General features: G+C 36.6%; 1 protein-coding gene across 1 annotated transcript in view; it reads left to right on the forward strand.

Annotated features, from left to right (window-relative positions):
* The first annotated feature begins 20,428 nt into the window (after nucleotides 1-20,428).
* The window catches only part of LOC150092858 (tetratricopeptide repeat protein 17-like), a 191,252-nt gene continuing 183,770 nt past the window's right edge, over nucleotides 20,429-27,910 (forward strand). The window contains exon 1 of the mRNA XM_090414329.1: nucleotides 20,429-20,648. Coding sequence (XP_090270455.1) covers nucleotides 20,629-20,648 — 20 coding nt within the window. The 5' untranslated portion in view covers nucleotides 20,429-20,628. The remainder of the gene's footprint in view (nucleotides 20,649-27,910) is intronic.

Below are 27,910 nucleotides of genomic sequence, written 5' to 3' on the forward strand. Positions count from 1 at the left end.
GTTGGTGAGTCGCACTACGACGGGAGAAGGACGGGTATTATTTTCTCTTTTCCTTTTTTGTGGTAACCGATGCACTGACTGGATGTCTCTTGGTTCAATGGGGGAGCCTATTTTTTGGCTTAGTTGTATTACAGTGTCTCTTAGAGGTTCCATAGCTATTTCTGGGAGACCATTTATGAGGAGGTCATTTTTGTGCTGCTGTTGGTTTGAGAGCTCGTACTGTTGCTTTAGAGAGTTTAGTTCTTGCCGTAGGTCCGTTGTCTCTTTAATTAAATTATGCTGTCTTTCAGTTAGCTCTTTGATGCAGTTTTTAATTTCTCTAACGGTCTGTAACATATCTTCTATCGAGTTATTATTAAATTTCATAAATGCCTCGTATTGGTTAAATTTTTCTGTAATTTGTGCGGTATGTTTTTTAAATAGTTCTCCAACAAAATCGATTAAACAGTCTTTTAGGTTTTGTAATCTATTTTCAAGTAATGCATTTAAAGGTGGCTCACCTGGGTTTCCATTGTTGTTTTCTTTGTTTTTAATTCCCTCTGTTGTTGATAGCTGTTTACCTCCTGCGGTTGTTTTCTGCGTTGGCTGTTTTCCGCCTGCGGTCGAAGGCGACGTTACTTTGTTATCTCTGCAATGGGGACACTTCCATTCGTCACGATTCTTGTTTGATTTTCGCTGCCAGGTAGTCTCGGATAATCCTGAACATAAAAAATGCATGTTTCTTTGGCAGTTCCTACATGTTACGTGGTTTTCTTCGCTTAGGTCTTCTTGGCATTTGTAGCACTTCATACTTCTTGTTTGACGATCTTGCTGTATTTTCTAATATGGCGTCCTCCTTTGTTCTCTTCTCGCGTAGTTGACCAACGTATACTTCGAACTTTCAATACTTATATTTTACTTATTACTTAACAGATACTTACAGTTTTTACATCTATATGTTCGTCTTGAAGAACGGAGTTCACTGATGTACTTTAAATTTTAATTCACTAGAAAAGATCTACTTTGCAACTTAAAATATGGGAGCATCGAAATAGCGTGCTTGCGATTGCTTGCTGCTAAAGCGCCCTCTTTATAATAATAATAATAATAATAATAATAATAATAATAATAATAATAATAATAATAATAATAATAATAATAATATCCCAGAGATACATATGGTCATAAATTTGGCGACACGTATTATAATAGAAAAATAGAAAATGGGGAGCACGTGCAAAGAACATGGCTCATTTATTCCGAAACTTTAAATTCTGATTTTTGCTTCTGTTGCAAACCTTTCGCACCTACCGAATCAAGTAGTCTTGTAGAAGGTTATAACGATTGGAGAAATGTAAGTACAACTTTACATAGACATGAGACTAGTTTAACTCACATGAAACATTTCTTAAAATGGAAGTTGATAAAAATTAAAAAAACAAAACTACTATTGATTGCCAGACTCAATGGAAAAGAAACATTGGACGAGTGTTTTAGAACGCTTCAACGAAATTATAAAATTCCTTGGCAGCCAAAATTTAGCTTTTCGCGGATCATTTGATAAATTATATGAAAGGAATAACGGCAATTTTTTAAAATTAGTCGAACTGTTTGCGAAGTTTGATCCCGTTATGGAAAATCATATTGCAAGGACCCTACAACGAAACAATAGAGTACACTATTTGAGTAAAGACAGTCAGAATGATGTATTGGAAACTTAAAGTAATGCAATCAGGGATACAATTTTATTATCAATTCGAAAATATAAATATTATTCCATAATTTTTGACTGCACACCTGATGTAAGCAAAACAGAACAAATGACCATTATTATTCGCTTTGTTTCCTGTGACAATGGAATTGTCAAGATCAGGGAAAACTTTTTAGGTTTTGCAGATATATCAGATCCCACAGGACGTGGATTATGTGCAACAATAATGGAACAACTCGAAAAATGGAACATTCCCATTGAAGACATGCGAAGTCAAGGATATGACAATGGGGCAAATATGAAAGGGAAAAAATATGGGCTCCAAAATTTGTTTTTAAACAAAACTCCTCGAGCTTTTTACGTGTCATGTGCTGCTCATACTCTAAATTTAATCATTAACGATGCAGCTAAAGTGAATGCAGATACAATTAGTTTCTTTGCAATTATTCAAGAAATATTTAAGAAATATTTCTTGAAAAATATTTGTAAGAGAAATATTCAAGAACTATTTCTCTTACAAACGTTGGGCAGTCCTTTTAAAGGATTGCCCAACGTTTGTAAGAGAATGAAATGTCCTTCATGCCGAGTTCGTAAAAAAATTGACATTGAAACAGCCATCAGAAACGCGATGGGAAAGTAAAATTAATGCAATCCGCCCTCTACGATATCAGTCAGGAGAAATTTACGATGCACTTTTTGAAATTTTAAATAATGAAAATTTTAATAAAGAAACTCAGCATGAAGCACAACATTATGTGCTAAAATAAAGGACTACAAATTTATTTGCTCTCTTATAACTGGGCATGATTTACTTAACAGAATAAACCCTGTGAGTAAAATGCTTCAAGACAAAAATATGAACATTATACTTGCTTTAGAATCTATCGAAAACTTCAAAATATTCTTACAAGAGTATTGATCAGATACAAATTTTAAAGAAGTTCTAAAAACGGCAAAAGAACTGAGTGAAGAGGTGGACGTAGAACAAGAATTTAAAACTGGCACGGAAGTCCGACGAGCAAAGAAGACACGACAATTTGACTACGAGCTTCATGATGAAACGCCACAATCGCCAGAAGATAAATTTACAGTGAATGTATTTTATACACTTCTAGACGTTGCAATGTGTTCGTTAATAGAACGTTTTGAACAACTAAAAACATATTATGATAATTTCAATTTCTTGTATAGATTACTACAAATTAATAACGAAGATTTACGAAAAAATTGTGACGATTTAGAGATTCTCTTGAAGGACGGTGACAATAAAGACATAAATGCAATATAACTATATGACGAGTTATGTGCTTTCCGGAATATTTTTCGGAAGGATAATTTAAACATTCAAAACCATTTCGATATTCTTAATTTTATTGTGTCCAATAATTTATCTTTCCCTAACTTTTCAATTGCTTTAAGAATACTATTAACCTTACCTGTTAGTGTAGCGAGCGGTGAACGTTCCTTTTCCAAGTTGAAATTGATTAAAACCTACTTAAGAACAAGTATATCACAAAAAGGCTTGTTAGTTTGGCGTTAATAGCTATTGAAAATGATATATGTGCGGAATTAGACGTCAAGACCATTATTTAATGTTATGAATATGAAATCAAAAACCCTAAAATTTTAATTAAAAAAAATTTCAAGTATATTTATGTAATTTAATTTATTTTCAGTTATTCTGTAAAGATGTTGATTTTTGAATACTTATACTAAATGTTCTAATTATTTCTGAATTCTTTTCTTATTTTCTCATCTATCTTGAGTTAAATTTCTTTTATTTTCCTAAAAGATAGTTCTACTTATAAAAATTATTAAAAATTTTTTACAAGTTACTAAGAATTTAATAACTTGTAAAATGCAAGAATTTTTTAAACCTTAGTTCAAATAAATTTTAATTAAAATTCATTTTAATTTTGTTAGCGATTCGGGTCGGTGAGAAGGCTATAATCCCTGTATCATTATATTTAACGATTAAAGTAAAGCGGCTTTATGAGAATTTGCTTTAACTTTTGACAATTTTTTGAATATTCGGGTTTTTAACGATTATTCTGCCTAGTCAACAACCGAGGTTCGTTACATTTAGCGAACCCACGTGTGGCTGTTCTGTCAAAATTTATTTAAGAAATTTCAAATAATTTAAATTTTTATTATCGTAAAAGAACCACACACGCCCGGATCGATAAAGGGGGCACTTAGATAGACATTGCTTGCGGGCGACAAAGACCCTAGCGCCGGCTCTGCTCGGCCCCACAGAGTGTGATAGCACCATTTCTGATTATGAGGATTTTGATTAAATTCAATGCAAGTTCTTTGTTAAATTTATCTCGTACATATGACTTTTGGCCGTATCGGTTACATGGAACGTACAATTTAATGAGTATTAGATTCCAGTTTAATAAACATTTACTCATAGTTAAAGGCATACTGCTATCTAACACGTTAATATAAAATAACAATAACAAAGTCCTTTTAACATTGGGTATTTTACATTTACATAGTTTTCTTTTCCCATTTTTATCTTCTAAATATTAGTTTAAAGAAACCTAACTTTCTAACTTGTATGAGTGTAATGGAACAGTCGTAGTCATATTTCAGAACTTATTGTTTCTGAATCATCATTCGAAAAGTATCTCCTTTTGTTACAGTTACGCAATTAGCAATGATAACGGCAGTGACACTGAACAATGTTTTGTTGAAAGTATGAGTAATGAAACTTCCTGCCATCATAGTGGAATATAATATAATGTAACATAATAATAGTTCCTATGATCTCATGTTTTCATGAAGAGATTTAGATGCAATCACTATTTTGGGAACCATGTATGTATATATATATATGTGTGTGTGTGTGTGTGTGTGTGTGTGTGTGTGTGTGTGTGTGTGTGTGTGTGTGTGTGTGTGTGTGTGTGTGTGTGTGTGTGTGTGTGTGTGTGTGTGTGTGTGTGTGTGTGTGTGTGTGTGTAGAAAGTATTTTACCTTGGGTGTTAAAGATACCAAGCTATTTTAAACCTGGTTTTACTCCATTTCCCAACTAAGCAAACAGACAAACAAGTCAAGTTTGCGCCTGCAAGTGTTGCAAGTCTAGCTGACTCTGCACGTAGTGCAAGACCAAGGCAACTCATGGTAAAAGTAGAATAAGCTCTGATCACTAATCTTAATATTTACTCTTAATGCAAGGCACATCTCCTACAGGAGTGTATGATGCTTTGTATTAAAGGCAAGGGGCCACTACCCAGACCGGTTTCGACCTTTATTGAGGTCTATATATATATATATATATTAGGATAACCAAGATATTTTATAAACTTGGTTATATAAACTCCGTTATTTTAACTCCTAATTCCAAATATGCAAACAATTAAGTTTGCGCCTGAAACAAAGTTCAAGTCTAAAGATGGTACAACACCATGAAAACTCACTGTAAAGGTGCGTAAAGCTCTGATCACTATTCTTAGTATTTTCCCATAATATAAAGCACATCTCACTAGAAGATGTATACTGCAATGCATTATGGGTGGGGTCACTACCAAGACCGGTTTCAACCTTTTTTGAGGTCTCCTCAGTGAGTAGATAGACCCAAAATACCAATACTAAGGTTATAGTAATATCACTGAGGAGTAACCTTGGTATTGGTATTTAGGGTCTAGCTACTCACTGAGGAGACCTCAAAAAAGTTTGAAACCGTTCTGGGTAGTGACCCCACCCATAATGCATTGCAGTATACATCTTCCAGTGAGATGTGCTTTACATTATGGGAAAATACTAAGAATAGTGATCAGAGCTTTACGCACCTTTACAATGAGTTGTCCTGGTGTTGTACCATCTTTAGACTTGAACTTTGTTTCAGCCGCAAACTTAATTGTTTGCATACTTGGGATTAGGAGTTAAAATAACCAAGTTTATAAAATATCTTGGTTATCCTAATATACAATATCCCCAAGTTTAAAATTTTATTATATGTTATATTACATATATATAATATAACATATTTTTTTTAAACATAGATTTAATGACTTTAATAACCGAGATAACCTATAAAGATTTTAATGAGAATAATACAACTAGTTTCGGCTTATAATAGCCTTCCTCAGGTATTCATAAAGGAAAATAATAGTAATAAGCATTGAAGTATCTAAAAAAACTGGAAATTACAGGTAAAAATTGCCGCACATAATTGATACATAAAAAACGTTGTATTTTTTCAAGTTGTTCTAACAGGCGTGCCATTGTTTATTGCAAGTGTGCGTGCAAGTTCACGTGAACGCCGATATTGAATAACTGCAGCATGGCTATCTGGGATGTTATAACTCAAATTGTTGTTTAAGTGGACAGGGTTCAGCAGGATTTCCCTTGATTCTACAATTTTTCTCTCAAACTCATCATCACAGCGAAAAATATTTTTTGATCTATCCCAGCAAACGGAGTGGCTTTGTTGATCATCATTAGGATTATTTGAAAAAAGAACATGACTGGATAACACAGTTGCATGAGATATTTTGTAGGAGATGTCTCTCTTATGCTCTTCTATACGTTGTTCAATAGATTTGTTAGTTTGTCCATAATAAGGGATAATTTGTTTATAGTTACATATATATTGTCAAGTAGGGCTGCGGGTTCTAATCTCTCCTATAGAATGGATGTTTGTGATTGTTTTTCATCTTCATACATTCATCCAGACAAATATGTGTACACTCTCCCAAATTGGAGTGGATTACCATAGGAGAAGTAGAGCCAACCCTTCCACAATGGAAGAGGCATTCACCCAGCAGGCTATGTGTGTGTGTGTGTGTGTGTGTGTGTGTGTGTGTGTGTGTGTGTGTGTGTGTGTGTGTGTGTGTGTGTGTGTGTGCGTGTGTGCGTGCGTGTGTGTGTGTGGATAGTACCTCTGCTCTCCAGCATGTTATCAGACATCAAAGGAAAGTCATAAATCTAGAGAGTAAGGTAGTAAAAGTTGTGGTATTCGTACATGAACTCTTTAAGAGGAAACTTCCTTCACTAATAATATCATTACCATATACCAATGCAAAGATGATCTAGGAAAGACATCTTTCAAACCAAAACTAATGGAATATGGATGGCATGGTGCAGGAAAATATCAGTCTTCTAAATCCACTTTAATACAAGGAGATTTTTTTGTAGTTTGTATTTTCTAGAGATTCTGAGCAAATGATTTTATGTTTATTGTTATCATTTTCAATTTTAGTAATTTTGTTTATAGAAATTTTTCTCTATGAGCTATCATATTCAACTTGCATCTACCGAACATCATGGAAGCAAGCTTTCATGCACCTTGTACCAGTAAAAAAGGGAGACAAAACTTTTGTCTCCCTTTTTTACTGGTACAAGGTGCTGACTTTTGTCACAAAAGTCAGCCATCTACTGCCCCATTGCTTCCAATTCAGCACTTTCAAAAGTAATGGATAAAGTTATTAAAACTAGCTTCTTTATTACTTGAGACTCATTAAATAATTAGTTGTCGCCAATATGGATTCCACCATTCTCATTCTACATCGGACTTCCTCGCTAATCTCACCCATCTTTGGACACAGGAAACGGAAAGATTTGGATAAACGCACGCTGTCGCTCTAGATATTTCAAAAGCATTCGATCGTGTTTTCTGCAATCTATCATTGGATTGCCAGCTTCCTCACCAGTCGTTCTTTGCGTGTCATAGTGGATGACTCCCTCTCATCAATTTCACTATTAATGCTAGAGTACCTCAGGGTTCTGTACTCTCACCCACAAACCTCCTCATTTACATCAATTATCTTCTCTCTCTGGCTTCAGATCCTGTTCTATGTTTTCCGATGATAACTCTCTTTATTCCTCTTCCTCATTCGAGAAACCCTGTAGTACTTAAATGATAGAAGCCTCAAGATCTTCTAGAACCAATGACTTAAATACTGATCTCAACATCTTCAATTGGAGTGAGGAGAACTTAGTAAATTTCACTGCCTAAAAACCAAAACCAGTCTTATAATGCGCAAGAAAGCTCCCACTTACTTTTGATAATGCTTTCTCTTCTTTGGCTGACTGTCACATCCCGTTTACTCTGGCACAAATATATTACATACGCAGCCTCTTCAGCCTCTAAAAACTTGGAATTCTTTTCTGTTCAAAGCATTACTTCTCTTCTTCACAACTTCTAATACACATTATAAGTCTAAGATCCGCTTAACATTGGATCCGCCGATATTTGTGGTTGTACACCCAAAACCTCCTTAAGAATTCTCGATTATATATAGAAGAGGGTGATCCACTTAATAGGTAACCCTTCTCTCACACACACTCTCTTCAGTCACTTTGGCATAGTCCCTCTGTTTCTTCACTGTGCCTTTTCTATAGGTTCTTTCATGGGTATTGCTCCCCTGAATTGGCAACTATCATTCCTCCAATTTCTTGTAACCATATCAAAACTACTGCACTATTAGCCAACACCCATACATTTGTAAAATCTCGATGTAGCTTAAAAATACCAAAGCGCCTTACATTGATTTTTTACATAGGTCAAGTCCCATGAGAACTGTAACTAACCTTGATTGTTTCTATGTATATTTTGCAAAATATTGATGTAGTAAACCCTGTGGGAAGTGAATATATTTACTGTTTTAACGTCAAAAACAAAGGCAATGCTTTCCCAGAGGAACTTTGTAGTACTAATCAATAGTACTACAATAGTATAAGTCAGTAGTACTAACAAGATGGAGGATGTTGAATTTTTTAGAACTGTAAATCCTCACCTCATAATCCCTCAATGCTGGAGAGGATCACGATGATGTGTTGTCTTTCCTCAAGTTTGTAGAAGAGCTAAGGAACGCCGGAAACTGGTCGGACTTCCTAATAATACTTGGGAATAAACTGATTATAAGAGCCAAGAATTTTTTGTATTCCTCTCCCATCTTTAGAAACACTTTGAAATACAGTAAATTCAAGGATACCCTAATATCTCAGTTTTCCAAAGTTAAAAGCGTAGGTCCGAACCGGTGGAGGCTGCAAAAATGTAAACAAGAGAAAAATGAATCCATAAATGATTATTACAATAGACTGCTCACCTTAGCGAATAGCCTGAGTGTGTCCAGAAAGGAAAAAAGCCATTTCGAATGGGTAGTCTTCATTCAGTTAAGAATGGGAGTAAGATAGGAGTTCAGGAAAGTAGCATACAAAAAAAAAAAGAATAAACAACTTACAAGAATGCTACATCGCAGTAAAGAAAAGGGAAGATAAACTAAGAGAAATTAGTCACTCCCTTGACTTTAGACAAGAAAGAACCCCAGATTCAACTAAAGTTTCACTCAACGGCTTGAAAATGGTACACGCAAATACACAAAATGAAACGGGAAATAAGAAGGGTCTCGAAGTTTCACGCCTCACTACACAAATTTCAGTGAAAAAATCACAAGAACCATCTAGCATAGAACAGGTACAAGACCTGATTAAAATGGAACTGAAATCCCATGAGGAGAAATTAAAAAAGAAGTTTTAACAGATAGCAGAAAACTCGAGGGTGTATAAGAGAGAGGAACAAAGGGGCCAAATAAGAAAAGGAGTTAGTACTAATTTAAAAGGAAAGCGCAAAATTACGAAATTAAATGTCAATAATAAAACAAGGAGAAACTGCACAGAAAAACAGAGGCAGCATAGAATGCTTAGTGTGAATGAAATGATTCAGGAGCAGGAAGAGTTACTAACGACAGTACATGGCCTAGTAAGAGATACGCCCTGTGAGGTTCTCCTAGACACAGGAGCCCATGTCTCTGTTATCTCTTGGCCGTTATTTTCTAAACTAAGGAGCATAATTCCCGCCAGGTCATTGAACTAGCCCACCCTATCAAACTTTCGGGAGTGGCAAGAACACAGCTCTACGCTACTACAAAATTAGGGGTGGTCATCACTCTACCTAGGTTTAATTTGAACTTGCCTTACGAATTAATTGTTCTCCCTAAAATCACGAGCAAAACTGATCACGTAATCTTAGGCATTGATTTCCTAAAAAAGTATCAGTTTGCATGCAATTTTGCCACAGGCACCGTATCTCTATGTGGGGTAGAGCTTAGACTAAATCCCGGTCTCAGGGAGCAACAACATCAGAATGAAGATGAGACAAGTATAGCACTGGAGATAAAAACAGCAAAGCAGACGGAGGAAGGTCCTGATTGGAGGGAGGAGTTAATAAAAAATGCCACAAGTCAAGCTACTTCTACGGAAGAAAAGAGGGTGATCGAAGAGTTCTTACACACACACACAGCATTCCAGAAGTACAACAGGGTTTTTACTGAAGAGATCACCTCGTTGTCGTGTACGGATTTAGTGGAACATGCCGTCCAAATCACTACAAAAAATCTCGTTCGCGTTAAACAATATCAGACACAATCAAACAGATGGAGAAACTCGAAGTGATGCTGCAGGAATACGAAGAGGCAGGGATAATTGAAAAATCAAACTCCCAATGAAACAGCCCTTATATTCTAATATAGAAACCTAATGGTAGTCTTAGATTCTTTCTGGACTTGCAAGAAGTGAACAAGGTCACTAGGCCAATTGACTTCCCATTATGCAAAATAGAAGAGCTACTGATAGGACTGGAAAATGCAAACTACTTCTCGAAACTAGATTTGAATTCAGGCTACTATCAGATCCCATTGAGGAAGGAAGACAGGAAGTATTTTGCGTTCACAACGAGATGGCAGAAATACCAACTGTGTAGGCTCCCACGAGGCGCACGAAACACCACCATGTCGTTTCAGTTCCTTATGAACGCAGTCCTCGCTGGCATCCTGGGTAAGGGGATTATTTGCTTTCAAGACGACCTACTGATCTATTCACGAGACCTACACACACATACACAAGGATATACTATCAACCGTGTTAGCAAGATTGTATCGGGCCAAATTGTCATAAGGTTAGCGAACATGGAATAATTCCTACTCAAAGCAACGTATGTGCCATTCTTGATGCAAAAATTCCAAGAACGGTGAGGCAAGTTCGACGATATATGGGAATGATAAATGTTTATAGAAAATTTATTCCGAATTGTTGTGCTGATGGAGCCTATTGTCAAATTAACAAAAATGGGGTAAAATTTAATTGGATCAGTGAGCAGCAAAGCACCTATGAATCTCTAAATTCAGCTCTAACAAGATCCCTTATCCTTACGTGCCCTAAATTTGGGGAGACTTTTTTCTTTCGGCGGATGCCTAAAACGATACCATTGCCTTGGTGTTAGAGCAGAAGCATGGAGACGATTTCCGGCCCATAGCCTTCATTAACAGAAAGCTGTCATCCTTCGAGCTGAACTATTCAGTCACAGAGAAGGAGGTCTTGGTAATCGTGTTTTCATTCAGAAAGTTGAGATATTTACTGTTAGGACAACATATAATACTGAGATCAGATCACCAGCCACTATCTTTTCTGTTCTCTATAAAGGATAAGAACCAGAGAATAATTAAGTGGACCGTGGAACTCCAAGAGTATAATATTGACACACAATATATCCCAGGAAAGAAAAATGTGGTGGCTGACTACTTATCAAGATCTCTAAGAGAAAACAATGAAGAAAATGAGCCTAGTAACAGTGATATTCCAAACCCCATACATAAGATCGAGGATATAGAAGAGAACAAGAATAAGCCCCCCCCCCCCCCACCTTCAATCATGGGAGAAACCTCTTATTATCGCAGCTCAGACGAAAGACCCCATATGGAGCACAGTTTTTAACAGAGTTGAAAAGGGAGAACCGCTGCCCAGTGAGTTTTCATTCCTGAAAACCCTGCATTTGGACGATGATGGGCTTCTACTATCCAAGCAGGAAGGGATGGGAAGATGGAGAGATAAGATACTGGTTCCGATAGCCATGATCCTATGGGTGCTTTACACATTTCATGTCTCTGACCTAGCAGAGCATCAGGGGTTCGAGCGTACGTGGGAACGCATTTCCGATAGATATCTGTGGAAAGGTATGAGGGAAGATGTGCTCTCATATGTATCCTCGTGCCACATCTGCCTAAAGAAAGCCGGCTTTAGAGGGAAGGCCCCCGTGCAACCATTTTATATTCCTGTCCGACCTTTCCAGGCAGTGGCCGTGGACATAATCGAGCCCCTACTCATTTCACAGAAAGGAAATTAATACATACTGGTCGCAATAGACATGTTCACTAGATTCCTTGAGGCAGTGACAATGAGAGATCAGACTGCACATACTGTAGCAAGTAAATTCTTAAAGCTAATAGTATCCAGGTATGGAACCTCAGACTCTCCTTTCCGACCAGGGTGCAAACTTCACAGCTGAGATTTTGCTGCATTTTTGCAAGACACTCAAGATAAAGAAGATTTTTACTACCCCCATATCACCCCCAAAGGAACGGAATGAGTGAAAGGCTAAACAAGACTCTGAAGCAGACACTGGTCAAGCTAGCTGACAATTAGGTGATGAGTTGAGATATGTATTTGCCGCAAATATTCGCCTGCAGGACAGCCATTCATTCAGCAATAAGAGAGCCCCCGCAGTTACCCTTTAAGGATTCGAACCGAGTTTCCCTTGTGATTTAAAATACTTTTACATCGACTCTGGTTTTGAGGATATAGATGAGTATTTAAATTATTTGATTGAGCATAATAAGATAACTCACGATTTGTTAGCAGACTCCAGCAGACACAGTTCACAAAAAACCAGAGCATATGTCAACAAGCTTAGAAAATATAAAGAATTGACCCTTGGAAACCTGGTTCTCCTTGAGCAAAAATCAATCAAGCAGAAAGGAGGAAAATTTGGAGGAAGTGCACTAAGCCCCTACGAGATCCTGGAGAAACTTTCTCCAGTAAATTTTAGAATTCGAGACGTAAAAAACCCTGAAAAGTCATTATAGTACATTCGGATAGGATAAAGCTGTATAACAAAAGAAATGACAGGCTTGTGTGCTTGGATGATTCCTTAGACTCGTTGTTAGAAAAAAGGACCTCCAGCCATCAAGAAAGGAAGAAGGCAGGGACACACTATGACGATCAAGGGAGAAGGGATAACTTCATATCCGAGGAGGATGCTGCCCAATATCATAGGTTCATGAACCAGGAGGGTCACAACGATAATGAAAATAAACTCTACGAGACCCGAGAGAGGGCAGTACAGAGGCTGATGATACGGGGATCAAGCCGCACTTTCAGATGCATTACTTCTTGAGATCAAGAAACACTGTAAACAATTTAGAGAGAGGCAGTAATAAAAATGACTACCCAGGTAAAGGGAATATTAAAAGGAGAGCAGGGTATAATAAATAAGTAAAATGTCTGAGGGATAATAATAAACACAAGTCACAGCGTCAGTCGCACCAAGAAGAGCCCACAGATCAGGCTGACGATGTTCCCTGCTCAATTATAAGTGACAGATCTGAGTATTGTCCCACCCAGAGAATGCACGAGACATGACACAGAAACAGATTAAAGGGGAAATTTTTCATGAAGGGGTGGGACTTTGTAAAATCTCGATGTAGCTTCAAAATACCAAAGCGCTTTACATCGATTTTTTACATAGGTCAAGTCCCATGAGAACTGTAAATAACCTTGTTTGTTTCTATGTATATATTGCAAAATATTGATGTAGTTAACCCTGTGGGAAGTGAATGTATTTACTGTTTTAACATCAAAAGCAAAGGCAATGCTTTCCCAGGGGAATTTTGTATATGTATATAGTCATGTGTAAGAGCACAGGAAAAGTTGTTTACTAGTTTTATATATAAGAGTTGCTTACTGCGCTAACACCTTTAAAGATAGTATCTAAGAGTGCCGCTAGGTTTAGAGAAGTTTCCCGAAAGGAGAAGCAAAGTATCAAAGAGGTTCGCTAGTTTTAGAGACAAGTTTCTTCGCCCGGTAAAATATGATCAAAAGATTGCACGGAGGAGAACAAAGAGCGAGTCAAACTTAAAAGAAGATGAAAGAGTCATGCCGAATTCTTCGGGGTTTACTACCCTTAATGCAAGATCGCGAGATCACAAAATAAAAGGGACTGAGCCAAGCATAAGAAGCTTCCCGGTTCCACTCTTCGCCAGGACTTCCAGACGTTGCCGAAGAAGGAAAGGCTTCCAGACGCCAGAGAGAAGGATCCTGGTTGAGAGCTGGAAGCAGTTTCAGTTTCTTGGAGGCAGCAGTCATCCAGGCATTTTCGGTGAGCCAAAGCAGAGAAAAAAAGGCGATGTAAATTACCCGAGGCAGCTTCGCTCGGAAGTTTTTCTTTTCACCGTGGGAGAACAACCTTTTGCTGAGTTGAATGAGTACCGCAGTCCACAGCTCGCTATTTTCCCGATGAGATATTACTGAAGCCAAACATTCTTAAGGAAGCTCAAGATCTCAGATGAAAAAATTGCCTTAGAACTTTTTGTGCAAGAATTATGACTGAATCTGCGATATTAATGCCTTTGTAAGTTGCATACTTTTGTGTGTAGCTCAGTAGAAGTGGCGTTTACACTCTACAGCGCTTGACCGCACGAAGAAAGGATTTGGTGGTTCAAATCTAGTCGCCGACTAGAGGAAATTTTTCTAAGCCTTTTTTCGGCCGGTTCCCGAGTTAGTCGATCTCTGGCACGGGTTAGCGGGTTTTTTTTTCCTGGAAACTCGGGTTTTTCATCCCGTAAACTCAAGAAAATCGACCCTAGAACCCACACTATTTTCAGACATTAAAAATATTGTGTTAGGGTTAGAGACCACGAGATGGCGGCACTAGCTTGCCGCCTTCTTCACTGCGTACCGATGAATCAGTGATAGCCTTGGGCCAGCTATCTCTCTGATTGGCTACCAGTGGAGATTGAACTGCCCACTCAGTCTCCAAAAGTTAGATAGGGTAAACGGCCCCACCTACTCCCTATACGCGAACAACATAGGCGTTAGCTAATTTTTTTTTTTTTTTTGATTAGTAGAAAATAATGGGAAATAATGAAATGTAGTGGAAACTAATCTATAGGAAAATGTTTGCGCTACTTTTCCTTTACTTGCAACACCAAACCTATGCTGCTTTTAAAGTATGTGACATAACAGCATGGAGGTGGGGGGGGGGTTTTTTTCCTGTGATTGATATTGTTAAATTAATCTCCAAAATGCATTGTTATAATGAATTTCTAATAAGCATCTCTAAATCCAAGTCATGCACAAAGTAGGTTTCAGTATTTATTTATTTAAAAAAAAAAAAAAAACAGCATGGAAAAACTTCCCCTAATAAAATTTCTAGTCATATCACTACGGTACAGAATGTAACCATTTTTCAGTATTTCAGCGACATTTGAGTTGTAGTAAAGTTAAACAAGCTCCTTAAAAACAGTGCAAAATAGGAAGAAGGGTTTGTGACATTCAAGACTTCATAGAAGGATGAAAATCTTTCACAACTTTACACAACTTCTTTTAAGACTCACAGTCTTAAAAGAAGTTGTGTAAAGTTTCAACATCTTTTTCAAACACAACGAATGAGTCATACCATCACACGACACATATTTTCTATTGGTAAATTCCAAAGCTGTGTGTTCCATTCATCAACATAAAATACCTGTGACCTGGAGTAACTCAATTCACTTCAGCCATAACTACTGGTGACTAGTGCCACAGACCCTTTCTCTTTAAAACTAAAACAACGACGACGCATGTAATGTTGTGTTTTGATTTCTGCTACACTCGTGAATGAGACGTACAGAATTTCGCCTAAAAACAGCTTTTCAAATTACATTGGAACAGTAATTATACAATACCTAATATAGAAGATTTATTTACTCCCATTCTTGTTTTTGCATCTCGAATTATTATTGATGTTAATAATGACACTTCCTTATACCTGAAATAGTGATTTCTTCATTGTGTAGAGCAGCGGTGTCAAATATAGGGCCCGAGGGCTGGATCGAGCCCACGGTCATATCCAACATGATTCAATCCGGAATAAATGTGTCCACCACTACAAAGAGTATACAGAACTTCGGTACATACTGATCGGTCTATAGCAACGATTAATGGGCCGGACGATTAGCGACTACCCCACCAGCATATGACCTCTCCCAGCCAATTCAACCATACTTTCCTGTCGTATGGCCTGTATCACAGGAAGTGCAAAACTTCAGAAAAGATAAGTATTGCTGCCTTAAAAGTATGTCTTTCCTAGTTGAATGAAATGCTAACTAAATTTCTACGTTGTATATGAATTTGATCGTGTAGTGAAACATCACTACCGTCCCTTAATGGCGGAATTAAGTAGCTATGGTCATGTTTCATCCCTGGAGTAGGATCTCCAGCTACCACTCCTTTTTTCACATATACATTTCGAGTGTTGCCTTACTTTCTCAACTATAATTATTTAATTGGGAAACAGATACCTCGTTCATTCGAGAGTATAATAGCAAAGAGGTTTCTGTGTTGGCTGCCAGATAATACACGGGACAAAAACTTGTTGGTAAGGCTTTGGTATGTTTTCTGATCACCTGTCGGATATCCCTGCTGCCGCTGCTGCTGATTCTTCCAGATTGTGTCTGTAGGGATGTGAATTGTGGTAGTTTTCAAGGGACAATGACGAAGCCACACTTAATTTGTAGGCTGAGCACTCAACAGTTACCTCCTGCAAGCTATCATATTGCTATATCCCTGCCAGATACCCCTGCTCTGAAAAATCTTCCCATTGTCTCACTTATACAGGGCCTCTGTGTCCCTGTGGAAATAGCGTCTCTTTCTTCCATAAGGACATCTGAATAAAGGCCATTATGCGTTCGTTTCTAATCGCCGACTGGAGGAACCTAGAAAGGCTCTTCATCCGTTTTCAGAATCAGCCCATATTTGACGACTACGTTTTTTTTTTCTTCTTCTTCTTTTCAAACTCGACTATCCTGAATTTCAAAAAAACATTACTATAAAACTACAGTATTACCGACAATAATATGTGTTAGACTTTAGGGCCACAAGATAGCTGCAGTTATCTGCTGGCTGTACTTCTCTCCCTAAAGATTTGATTCATTAGACTAACTATCAGAAGGCCTGAAACATGGAATTGGCTGCCTATGTTTCTTAAACAGTTAGTTAATTATTCCCTTTGGAGAATAAAGGACATTAGAGGATATTGTCATGAAGATCAGCATAAAAAATTATAGTATTACTATGCTTAAAAATATCTCACAAAAACCAAAAAATTTCAAAAAAATATCAAAAATACAACAAAAAATTGCAAACAAACCCCAACAAAAATATACCCAAAAATACAACAAAAATTTATAAGAAACAGTAAAAATATTATCAAAAATCTAACATCGCAATATAAATTTTACCACCGTCTGGGGGATTAATTGACTTTTAGACCAGAACTATTATTCAGTTGAAAATGCCAGTAAGGATACTATTTGTTATTTAATCTTAGAGTATGCTGGCTGAGGGTCATCACTAACACGCACCCACTACGACTACAGCTCAACAAACCTTTTCATATAATATCATGTATGATACCTTCAGTAAAAAAAGAGTAGGACATGTGCTTTTATCAAGTCTAATATCCCATGCCAAATGTCAGTTCTAGAATCTCTTTTATACGATTTGCTTTGCCTCAGAAATAGCACTGTAATAGTGCTACTTTGGATGACATTTGAAAATTTTGTCTCTTTTCCATGGTGTGGTTATTACTTTCGCTCTCTTAATGTAGGCAGTTACTCAAATCTAATAACTGAAATTATTCTTGCGAAATGAGCGCGTAGATTCCTCATTTCTTCCAACCTATCTGAAAAATATGCCTTAGTTTTTCCAACAACTATTTCAATATAATTCGAACTAAAAATTGCAGCATACGTTCTATGGCTAAGGTTAACAACTCCAGCATTTCTCTCTCAGCTTAAACTAAAGCTTCCATGCTTATGAAGCTTACTTTATAAGCGTCAAATGCAATAAACTTTCCTTCTGCACAAATAATAATCCACTTGGTGGTCCTTACGAAGGCAGTTGAGCAAACAACTGTAGGTTAATTTAAAATAAACAACTGGATATTGTATATTAGGATAACCAAGTTTATAAAATAACTTGGTTATCCTAATATACAATATCCCCAAGGTAAAAAATTGATTACACTTACATACATACATATACATATATATATATATATATATATATATATATATATATATATATATATATATATATATATATATATATATATATATATATATATATATACAGTATTCAGGTCTGAGGCAACTCATGGTAAAGGTGGAGTAAGCTCTAATCACTTTTCTTAGTATCTCCAATAATGCAAAGCACATCTCCATGTGGACATATATGATGCTATGCATTAAGGGAAGGGCCACTACCCAAACCGGTTTCGACCTTTATTGAGGTCTCATCAGTGGGAGCCAGACCTTAAGATGCCAAGGTTGAAGTAATGCAGAACTTATAAATTTTACTATACAAGTTGCCACAAAGTGCTTTGACCTTATTACATAAAAATATCAATATGAGAGAAAGACGTAGAAAGTTTTTTACCTTATGCTAATAATAATATCTTACCTTGGATATATTATACGTTAAAGATACTGTGCAATTTTATAAACTTGGTTTTAATCCTTTTTCCCTAAAAGTTCGAAACCGGTCTGGGTAGTGGCCCTCCCCTTAGTGCATAGCATCATACATGTCTGCAAGGATATGTGCTTTGCATTATGGGAGATACTAAGGAAAGTGATCAGAGCTTACGCCACCTTTTCCACGAGTTGCCTCAGACCTGGAAATACTTCAGGTGCAAACTTGACTTATCTGCTTATTTGCTTACTTTGCTTACTTGACACCTCAAAAAAATTGGCCTTAACTAACTTTTTAAAGACAGGTTGGCATCCTCTTGTCTCTATAAACCTTTACTCTCATGAACTCAAACTATTACTAAATGAAGGGCTTTTCAGGAGAGTAAGCATGGAAGACAATTGCTGTAATGCCCTGAACAATAATGTTGATATTCTTGTTTTTAACACTATGAGTGCTATAGTCATTTTTTTTTTTTTTAGGTGCTGGATAAGAAACAGAGTATTAATGAGCTAAACGCCTTCCTTCTGAGGTGGAGATCGACTAACTCTAGAACAGGCTGAAAAATTGCTTAAAATAGTTCCTGTAGTCTACGCCTAGAATCGAAGTTATAATTATTTTCTTAATGGAATTTGTTAGTTAGAGGGTAAGAAGGAATTGTTCATTCTCATTTTATTGCCATGTGGCTAGAATATATAGGGTCTGTTCATGTTTATTTGTTTATTGGTTTGTTCTTTTGCCTAGAAATTCTATGCAACATCATTTACTTTCGTTCCTTAAAGATCTGCGATAAGGAGTTTCTTGATTTCAGAGGCTTGTTTTAATTGCAATGCATGCAGTGGCGTAGCTGGGGGGGGGGGGGCGTCCGCCCTGGGCGGCACTTTGCGTTTAAGAAATCTTGCCAATGTGTTTATAGAACTGCAACCGAGTGATGAAATAGACTTCAACAATGTCATTGACGATTTTGCTAACGGAAATGCAAGAAAAATAACATTTTAGAATGTTGGAATTAAGGTTTTACTTCAAAAACAAACATAGTGTTTTAATTTATTTCCATATAGGTCGTTTTGACTTTTTTGTAGTATTTTTGGTACGTGTTGAGATGGGCGGCAAACTCAGGAACCCCTCTGCGGCAAAAGCTCTAGCAACACCACTGAATGCATTAGGATTTTTGATTAGTATTGCAATGTGTTTTGTTTGTGTTTTTCTATGTATGATGTAAGTTATTATTCTTCTTATTGATTATACAGGGAAGTGAAGCTCGATTCCCACTAAGCTTTTCTGATTTTATTCCACTCACTGGGTAGTTACTGAAGATGGGAGAATACAAGCATGTTTAACTCTCCATATATGTACAGTTTTATTTATTTACTATTATCTGCAGTTTTGGACAAATCAGAGATGACTTGACCATTTCGACTTGTGAATGAAACTACAACACCGCAAAATTGTCTTTGAAGCCGATTTTAGATTAACTCGAGCACACAGAGGAACATCTATCCCAAGACCACAGACAGAGATGTGTTCAGTAGGGAGAAAAATTAGCATTAGTTTTTGGGAGTGTCAATTAATAATAATAATAATAATAATAATAATAATAATAATAATAATAATAATAATAATAAATGGAATCGTGTGCTATCATCACTGCAGTCGACGAAACCGATATACGGTATGTAACTCAAGAATCTCTTCTCCATTCTTTATCAACACACATCTTATAGATCGGCTTTTGCTTATTCACTCTCAATGTTCCATTTACTTCCTTTCACTCTCATTTTTTATTTATTTAATTCGGCAGGACCATTTAACTCACTGAAGGGAGTTAACCGGTCTTACGAAGGTGACAGGGTTTTTCATCCCGCAAACAAGGCAAACAGGAAAACACACGCAGTTTAGATACAATGTATACTTATAGGCTAGGTGATGATCACCTTATCCTGGAATCATGGTTACGAAATCCAAGTATATCTGTGACGTGTTATGGGAACTTAAGATGCCGTTAAGAACCGTACAGGAAGAAGATAAGAATACTTTATGTTTAACAGTTCTATATACTAATAAACTAACTTATTTTATTCCCTAATAGGGAAAGGCGTTAGCTGATTAGCTAGATGATATAATAATGATTTTTTTTTTTTTTTTGTTGAAAAATAATATTTCGACATAGGTTTTCTTCATCTAAACAATAGATGGCAGAAGCAGCTAAGCTCTTCCTGTTTACATCTGCGTTCCAATGACCAATTTCGTAGAGGAAACTAGGAAACGTGCTATTTCAGCTTGGTGTTTCCATGATTTTTTTTTTCTTAAATAAATATTATGTGTTTTAATTGGAATGAGACTTAAAATCACAGTTATGAATATGTGGTTTGGGTGTTTGCTATTGTTGTGTAATTACAGCAATGCTTCCACTCACTGGGTAGTTACTGAAGATGGGAGAATACAAGCACAGGTGGGTTTAACCTTCCGTATGTGTACAGTTTTATTTATTTACTATTATCTGCAGTTTCGAACAAATCAGAGGTGACTTGACCATATGCTTATAACTTGTCTAAGTGATTCGGATGCGTATAACATCTGAGTTTTGCAAACTGATGTAGTGCAAGCTTCAATATGCATACCCCCTTTTTTTTTAAGGCTATAATTATGAACTATAAGTTTTGTTGCTTTCATATTTTATGATTTTAGTTATTAAGTTTGAATTTCTAAATAAAGAAGGTTTTAAGCTTAAACTACTAAAGTTTTGAATTCTTTCGGTCATTTACATATGGTTTTAAGTAAGGCTGGCAACATGCTTGAGTTATGCTTTCCAAATCTGCCCTCTTTAAAGGAAAGTTCTGTTCAGTGTATATTTAAGTATTGTAGCCTCATTTAGGTGATTAAAGAAGCAGTGTATCGTTATGTATATTATCTTCCAAGTAGAATTGTAAGCCGTAGTGCTCGGTATCCCCCCCCCTTCTTGTTTAGTTTTATTGGGCATTTATTTTCCAGCTTTCAGCCATATATAAAATTGCATTAATATTTTCAATTTTGGCAGTTTGGCTTGTAAAATTTCACACTCCCAAAAATTGTTACTGTAATGAGTAGCATTTAAATTGTGAACTTTATATGAATTGGGATATTAACTTTTAGGAATAGGACCATACAAAAGGGGGGGGGGAATGAGTATAAAATTCTAGCTACATTTATTTCGGATTAAGATTAGATAGCATTTTCTCAATTTTCATTCCTGAACAGAAGTAATTGCATTGTACACACCAGTTGTCAAATTAATATTGGATGTCTTCCAGAGTAGGAAACAAGAAGGAAATACATTACTGATATATAACAAAATAGTTTTGTGTTTTTGATGTATGTGACTTAATATTTCAAGCCAATATTATTATTATTATTACCCCCAAGACCTCATGGAGTCAAAACTCATCTGGGAGTCTCATCATATGTTCAGTACAGATCATCAAGAAAGAAAGACAAGAACCCGTAGCTGGTTAACTTCTTGAAATGAGGAATATTTTATGTATTGCATGCACCAGCAGCTTGTTTAAGTTGATATAGGTACAAATAAAAAGAAACATTATTAAAAAGATATTAACAATTTCTTTCATAATTTAAATATAAAAAAAATTCTGATTAATTTGAAAAAAATTAACATTATACATTATGACAGAGTAGTTTAAGTGCAGCATATTAAATGCACAGTGTACTTGTGAAACTGCACAAGTTCATAGCTTAAAGTAAGCTGTTGCTCATTCTAGAATCAAAATATATTTAAAGGATTGGGAAATACTATTAATGTATAGGCCCACCACTCATCTTTAGGTCTTAACATTGCTGGATTTATATCCTCAGTTTTTCTTGCAAGTGATAAGTAGTAAGTGGCTGTCAACTCATATATCATCTTTTACATGGTTGGTTAGTTTATGCATTGTTTAAATTAATTGTCACAGTTGCTTGAGTTCTTATGCAAGTAATCATAATTTTATAATTGCTTCATGAAGTTTGTTTTCCAAATGGAGTCAACTGTGATTTATATTAATGAATTGATCAGTTTGGAAAAACAATCACTTTCATTTGGTTCCACTTTGGGGATAATTTTTTCCTGATAATATTTTTGGATAATAAAATTTTCATTTGTACTCATTGTAAAAACTAGTTATTGTGCCTAAAAGAAAAATGCTTTAATCTGCATAGACATGACTACATGGGAATATGTATATAGCTGAGTCTTGCTAATGATGTACAAAGTGCTGTGTTTAACTTAAACCAATAATTAGGGTTTCACTTTGTGTTATTTTCCTGGAAAGATGGATATGTTCTCTGCCCAGTTTAGTAACAGGTCTAATGTCCTTATCTGAAAGCCAATTGATTGTAGCAGACTTCTAGGCATAATACCAGAAAGGAGGATAATCATGAGTCTTTGGATTCCCATAGATTCCAGCTGTAGTTTTGTTATTCATAAACTATTACAGATTATTCTTTAGTAGGTTATGTGAAATCAAATTTCTGAATAAGACAAATTTCAGTGTATTTGTTAGCACTGAAACCTGTCCATGATTCATAATTACTTGTTTGTTATTTGAATTAGCTCGTGATTCATAAGCACTTAATGAGACAAATTCTGATTTATTATGATCTCCATAGTTTATTAGAAGAAGTGATGGGACATGCACCCAAATTGGAGAACCTCATATGAAGAAAATATGCATAATGGTTTATGTATTGGTGATGATTCATAGCAGTGTTTCATGGTATAAACAACACCAGAGGAATAAAATAAATGTATTGAGTTACTATTTCCCTGGATTTCTAACCAGCATCTTGAGAGCACAAATTACAACTGCTGTAAAGTTGTTTTATAGCTGATGCCGATTCTGAAAATAGTCTCTTAGACCTTTAGCAATTTCTCTGCAGCGCAGTGTCTTTTTCCATTTAATCCTGTGTGAATGGGGGTACTTGAGCACTGCATGCTGGGCCTGACTTTACCAATGATTGTGAATGGCTTTTGTGTTTTTTTTATGCAGTTAAATAGATCTATTGGTTTGTCCCAAGTTGGCTTAAGTTGCAGGTGCATGGAACTTTATACAGTCCATGATATCAGAGGGTGAATCTTATCATAGTGAATCTTAATAGTGCTTAGTACTTGGCTTTCTAGAAATTCTGTACCGAAATTGGCTAATGTATATGATGAATAATTCAAATTCACCATGCACATTAGTTAAGGAAGAGATACAGCTTAATTGGTATCTCTTCCTTTGTTGGTACATAAAGTGTACTTTATGTACCAATGAATCACCAATGACCAATGTCATTGGTGATTCATTGGTACATAAAGAATATCTGAATAATCAGAATATTTTAAGTTAATATGTAAGGTTTTAAAGTGAATAGAATTTTTAATGGAGGAAGGTTGTGAATGAAAGGCTAAAGTTGTTTTACTACCTATTTGTTAGATTTGTATTCATGGCTCTGTGCTGTTAGAATGAAGATGGGGTTGGGGGGTGTATTTGGTGTGAATTTTTTGTTCCAACATATATCTTGAGTGGTTAACATGGTAAGGTTTTAGTTTCTTGGTAATTTTTTTAGGTAAAGATGTAACTTTTTAAAAATAATTTATACACTTTTCTGGGATCTAATCTATAACCTGATAACTAATATTTAAGGAATTGACAGCGTATACTAGAAATATAGATTAAATAAACTTTAATATATACTTTCCGATATTTCGGCGAACGTCACGTTGCCATCTTCTTGGGAACTTACTACAAAGACACGTGCACACAAGTACTAATAACAGCAAATGAGACTGAAGCTAGGAAGCTAGCGTTTCCTAAAGTCCTAATGGTGCCCCCTGGCGGGCTATATCGGTAGTTCTTGGCCTTTGGGCTGAAGTTCTTCTGATAAAAGTTTCCCAAATTTGGGGCAGTTTCATGCATCCAAATTTGTTGAGGTTTGGCATGTTCCTAAGGGCCGAGGCTGATTCCATGAATAGTCTTTCATACTTGAACTTGCTGCGGTGTATTACTGTGGCTTTCTTCCATCTTATTCTGTGGCGAGTATCCAGAGCGTGGTCTGCAAGCCCAGAGTGGCTGTACTGGTGAAATCGGATGTAATCCTTGTGTTCTGAGATTCTGATATTTGCTGTCCTGCCTGTTTGGCCAAAGTATGACAGTTTACAGCTGCAAGGGACCTGGTATACACCAGGTAGGTCTAGGGGAAGTGGTTGGTCTTTGGTGGAGCGGATAAGGGATGCCAGTTTTCTGTGTGGTCTGTAACAAGTGGTCAAGTCATGTTTTTTTAGGATTCTATTGATTTTTTCCGAGGTGACTCTGATGTAGGGAATAGTGATAGATTTAGAGTAATCTTTTTTGTGAAGGGGGAGGGGGTGGTGGGTTGTGGATAACTGGGTTAAGTATTTTTTGGAGGGGGTAGCCGTTGGCTGAGAAAGTGTCACGGATGTGATTTAGTTCAGTGGTTAGGGCTTGATCATTAGAACAGATTATTTTTGCCCTGTTGAATAATGTTTTAATAACTCCATATTGTTGTGAGGGGGGGGGGATTGTTGGTGAATGTATCTGCCTGTATGGGTGGGTTTTCTATAAACTGAGAAAACCAAGGTTCCATCAGGTTGGCGGGTGACTAGTGTGTCTAGGAAGGGGAGGTTATTGTTTTCCTCTTTTTCCAGGGTGAATTTGATTCTAGGGTGTTGGTTGTTCAAGTGTGTTAGGAAGGAGAGGAGTGAATCCAGGCCATGTGGCCAAATAGCGAAAACATCATCAACGTAGCGAAGCCATATGGTAGGTTTTTGTGGGGCTGAGTTTAAGGCTTTCTCTTCAAACATCTCCATGAAGAAGTTGGCCAAGGGTGGGGAAAGTGGTGAACCCATGGCTGTACCCTCTATCTGTTTGTAGAATTTTTCCTGCCAAACGAAATAGCCTGAGTTCATTGTAAACTGAAATAGGGCTGAGATATCGGGAGGAAATTTAGCTTGGATTAGCTCTAAAGTTTCTTTGAGGGGGACATTCGTGAATAGGGAGGAGACATCAAAACTAACCATTATGTCATTATGTTGGAGTGTAAGGTTTTCTATACTGGCTTTGAAGTGGGCTGAGTTTTTTATGTGTGATGGTGTATTGCCAGTATAGTGTGAGAGCACTTTGGCTAAATGCTTGGCTAGTTTGTAAGTGGGGGAATCAATGGCCAAACAGGCAGGACAGCAAATATCAGAATCTCAGAACACAAGGATTACATCCGATTTCACCAGTACAGCCACTCTGGGCTTGCAGACCACGCTCTGGATACTCGCCACAGAATAAGATGGAAGAAAGCCACAGTAATACACCGCAGCAAGTTCAAGTATGAAAGACTATTCATGGAATCAGCCTCGGCCCTTAGGAACATGCCAAACCTCAACAAATTTGGATGCATGAAACTGCCCCAAATTTGGGAAACGTTTATCAGAAGAACTTCAGCCCAAAGGCCAAGAACTACCAATATAGCCCGCCAGGGGGCACCATTAGGACTTTAGGAAACGCTAGCTTCCTAGCTTCAGTCTCATTTGCTGTTATTAGTACTTGTGTGCACGTGTCTTTGTAGTAAGTTTCCAAGAAGATGGCAACGTGACGTTCGCCGAAATATCGGAAAGTATATATTAAAGTTTATTTAATCTATATTTCTAGTATACGCTGTCAATTCCTTAAATATTAGTTATCATTTTTAACCAGCGTATAAGCCTCTCAACAAGAATAATCTATAACCTGGTAAGTAGAGGAGTCTCTTAGTGGTTGTTTATTTGCATTTAGAGGATAGTTCATTTATGTTATATTATTATTGTTACAAGACACCTCCAAGAATTCATCATGGAAGGGCACTTTGCTCTTCATACTACTTAAACCTCCATCAACCTACACACAATGCCACTGAAGATTACATCACAATCCATTAACTACATATTACATCATCTACCACCAGTGACAGTATTTTTTTGTTTGTAAATTGTGTGTGTGCACTCTAGGACCAATTTACCTGTATTTGGGATGAAAAACAGTTCTTTTGGGAGAGAAATCCCTATTATCTCCATATAAGACTGGCTAAATCATCTTAAATTGAAAACCACAGATTCCTCTCATCACAGCAAGAATCAAACTTGCTGTGATGGTCTTCTTCTAATAGTGTTTCTTTTGGCAGAATATTGCCTTTGTGGAAGGTTAAGTTTTTATCAAATCTATATCAAAGAAATATTGTTAGCCACTGTGGGAGATTGATTGATCACACATTCAGTGCTGGTTAGAAATCCAAGAAAATAATAATTCTGTGATTTAATTTATTCCTCCAGTGATGCATTCCTCTAATGAAGCACTGCTGATGTTGCTTGGAAATTGTCCTCTTTGATTTTTATCTTTTTATAAGTGATTTTTCCCAAACTTCTTTATCAAGTGAAAATATACTGAAGTAGATCTCACAGGACTTGAAGGCCTATAGACCAATCTGTATGTACCTATAACATATCAGAAAAAAGATTTCCTCTGTTTTAACATTTGTCATAACAAGCACCTATGCACAATGTATAGAGATCCTACTATGCTTGCAGCATGAAGGAACAATGACAGCAACTAAGTGGTTTGTCTTGCTAGTGCAGACAAATTATTTGAAGCTCTGAAGCGCCACAGCTGAGCTAAATAACAGGGGGGGGGAAGAGCTTCCTGTGTGCAATTTTTTTTCTCAGTGGACACAAGGCAGCTGTGCCAAGAATGATGAATCAGCACTCAAACTTTTGATCAACCTTAGCCAGCCGTTTTTCTGTCCCTTGTGCCTCCCATCAGTAAAACTGTTCTTAAAACCTTGGGAAGCACAATGGTGTGCTTGACTAAATGTTCATGAAATCAATGCAATAGAAAGAAAGTTCAAAGCAATTCACTATCAATGTCTTGATGATAACATGCTTATTGCTAAAAAATGTTAGTAAACTTTGGGACCACATTACCTTATCAGTCCATGACACAATTTAGATAGAAAACGAAAAAAATATACCATCCTGAACTTTTAATCAGAGATTTGACAAATGACATTTGCAAGCTCATTAAACAATGCAGCATTAACCCTCAGAAAATTGTCAGGTGTTGCTGCTTCAGGCATACAAATCCAAGTAGAGACCAAAAGAACTTTCTTGGATATGGTGACTTGCAATATGCTGATGAGCAGATCCATGTTCACATTGGCTGTGAACAAGTCTGAAGGCACATCTCCCCATCACATGTACAAACCTGGCCAGATATTACCCATGCACAGCAAGAAGAAAGGTCAGTAACTACAACAAGAACTGGAAGAAAAATGCCAAAATGGAGATGAAGCATGAACAATCAGTTATTTAAAAAAAAAAAAACAACAAAAAAAAACCTAATGTGAAAATCAAATATTACTAATAACTGGCATGGATACGTACACCCAGACATTGCATAGGGAATGTATGCAACTCATGTGGTCAACAGCAAATATCACAGACCCCCCAATCCACAAATATACATAGTCTTATTTCTAATCTAAGTGCTATTCATTGTAAAACATCATTGTAACCCTCATTTTCTCCTCATCATGCATTATTCATCTCAGCCTTCCTAATTACCCATTCTTTGACTCTTTTGCTTTGAAACTGGGGTTTGTGCATATTTTCATTCTAATATACTGTATTGGAGCATATCTAACATAGAATATCCAGAT

This window comes from Typopeltis vanoorti, chromosome 25, assembly GCF_054136105.1.
Source record: "Typopeltis vanoorti isolate ZY-2024b chromosome 25, IOZ_Tvanoo_1.0, whole genome shotgun sequence".
Classification (NCBI taxonomy): domain Eukaryota; kingdom Metazoa; phylum Arthropoda; class Arachnida; order Uropygi; family Thelyphonidae; genus Typopeltis; species Typopeltis vanoorti.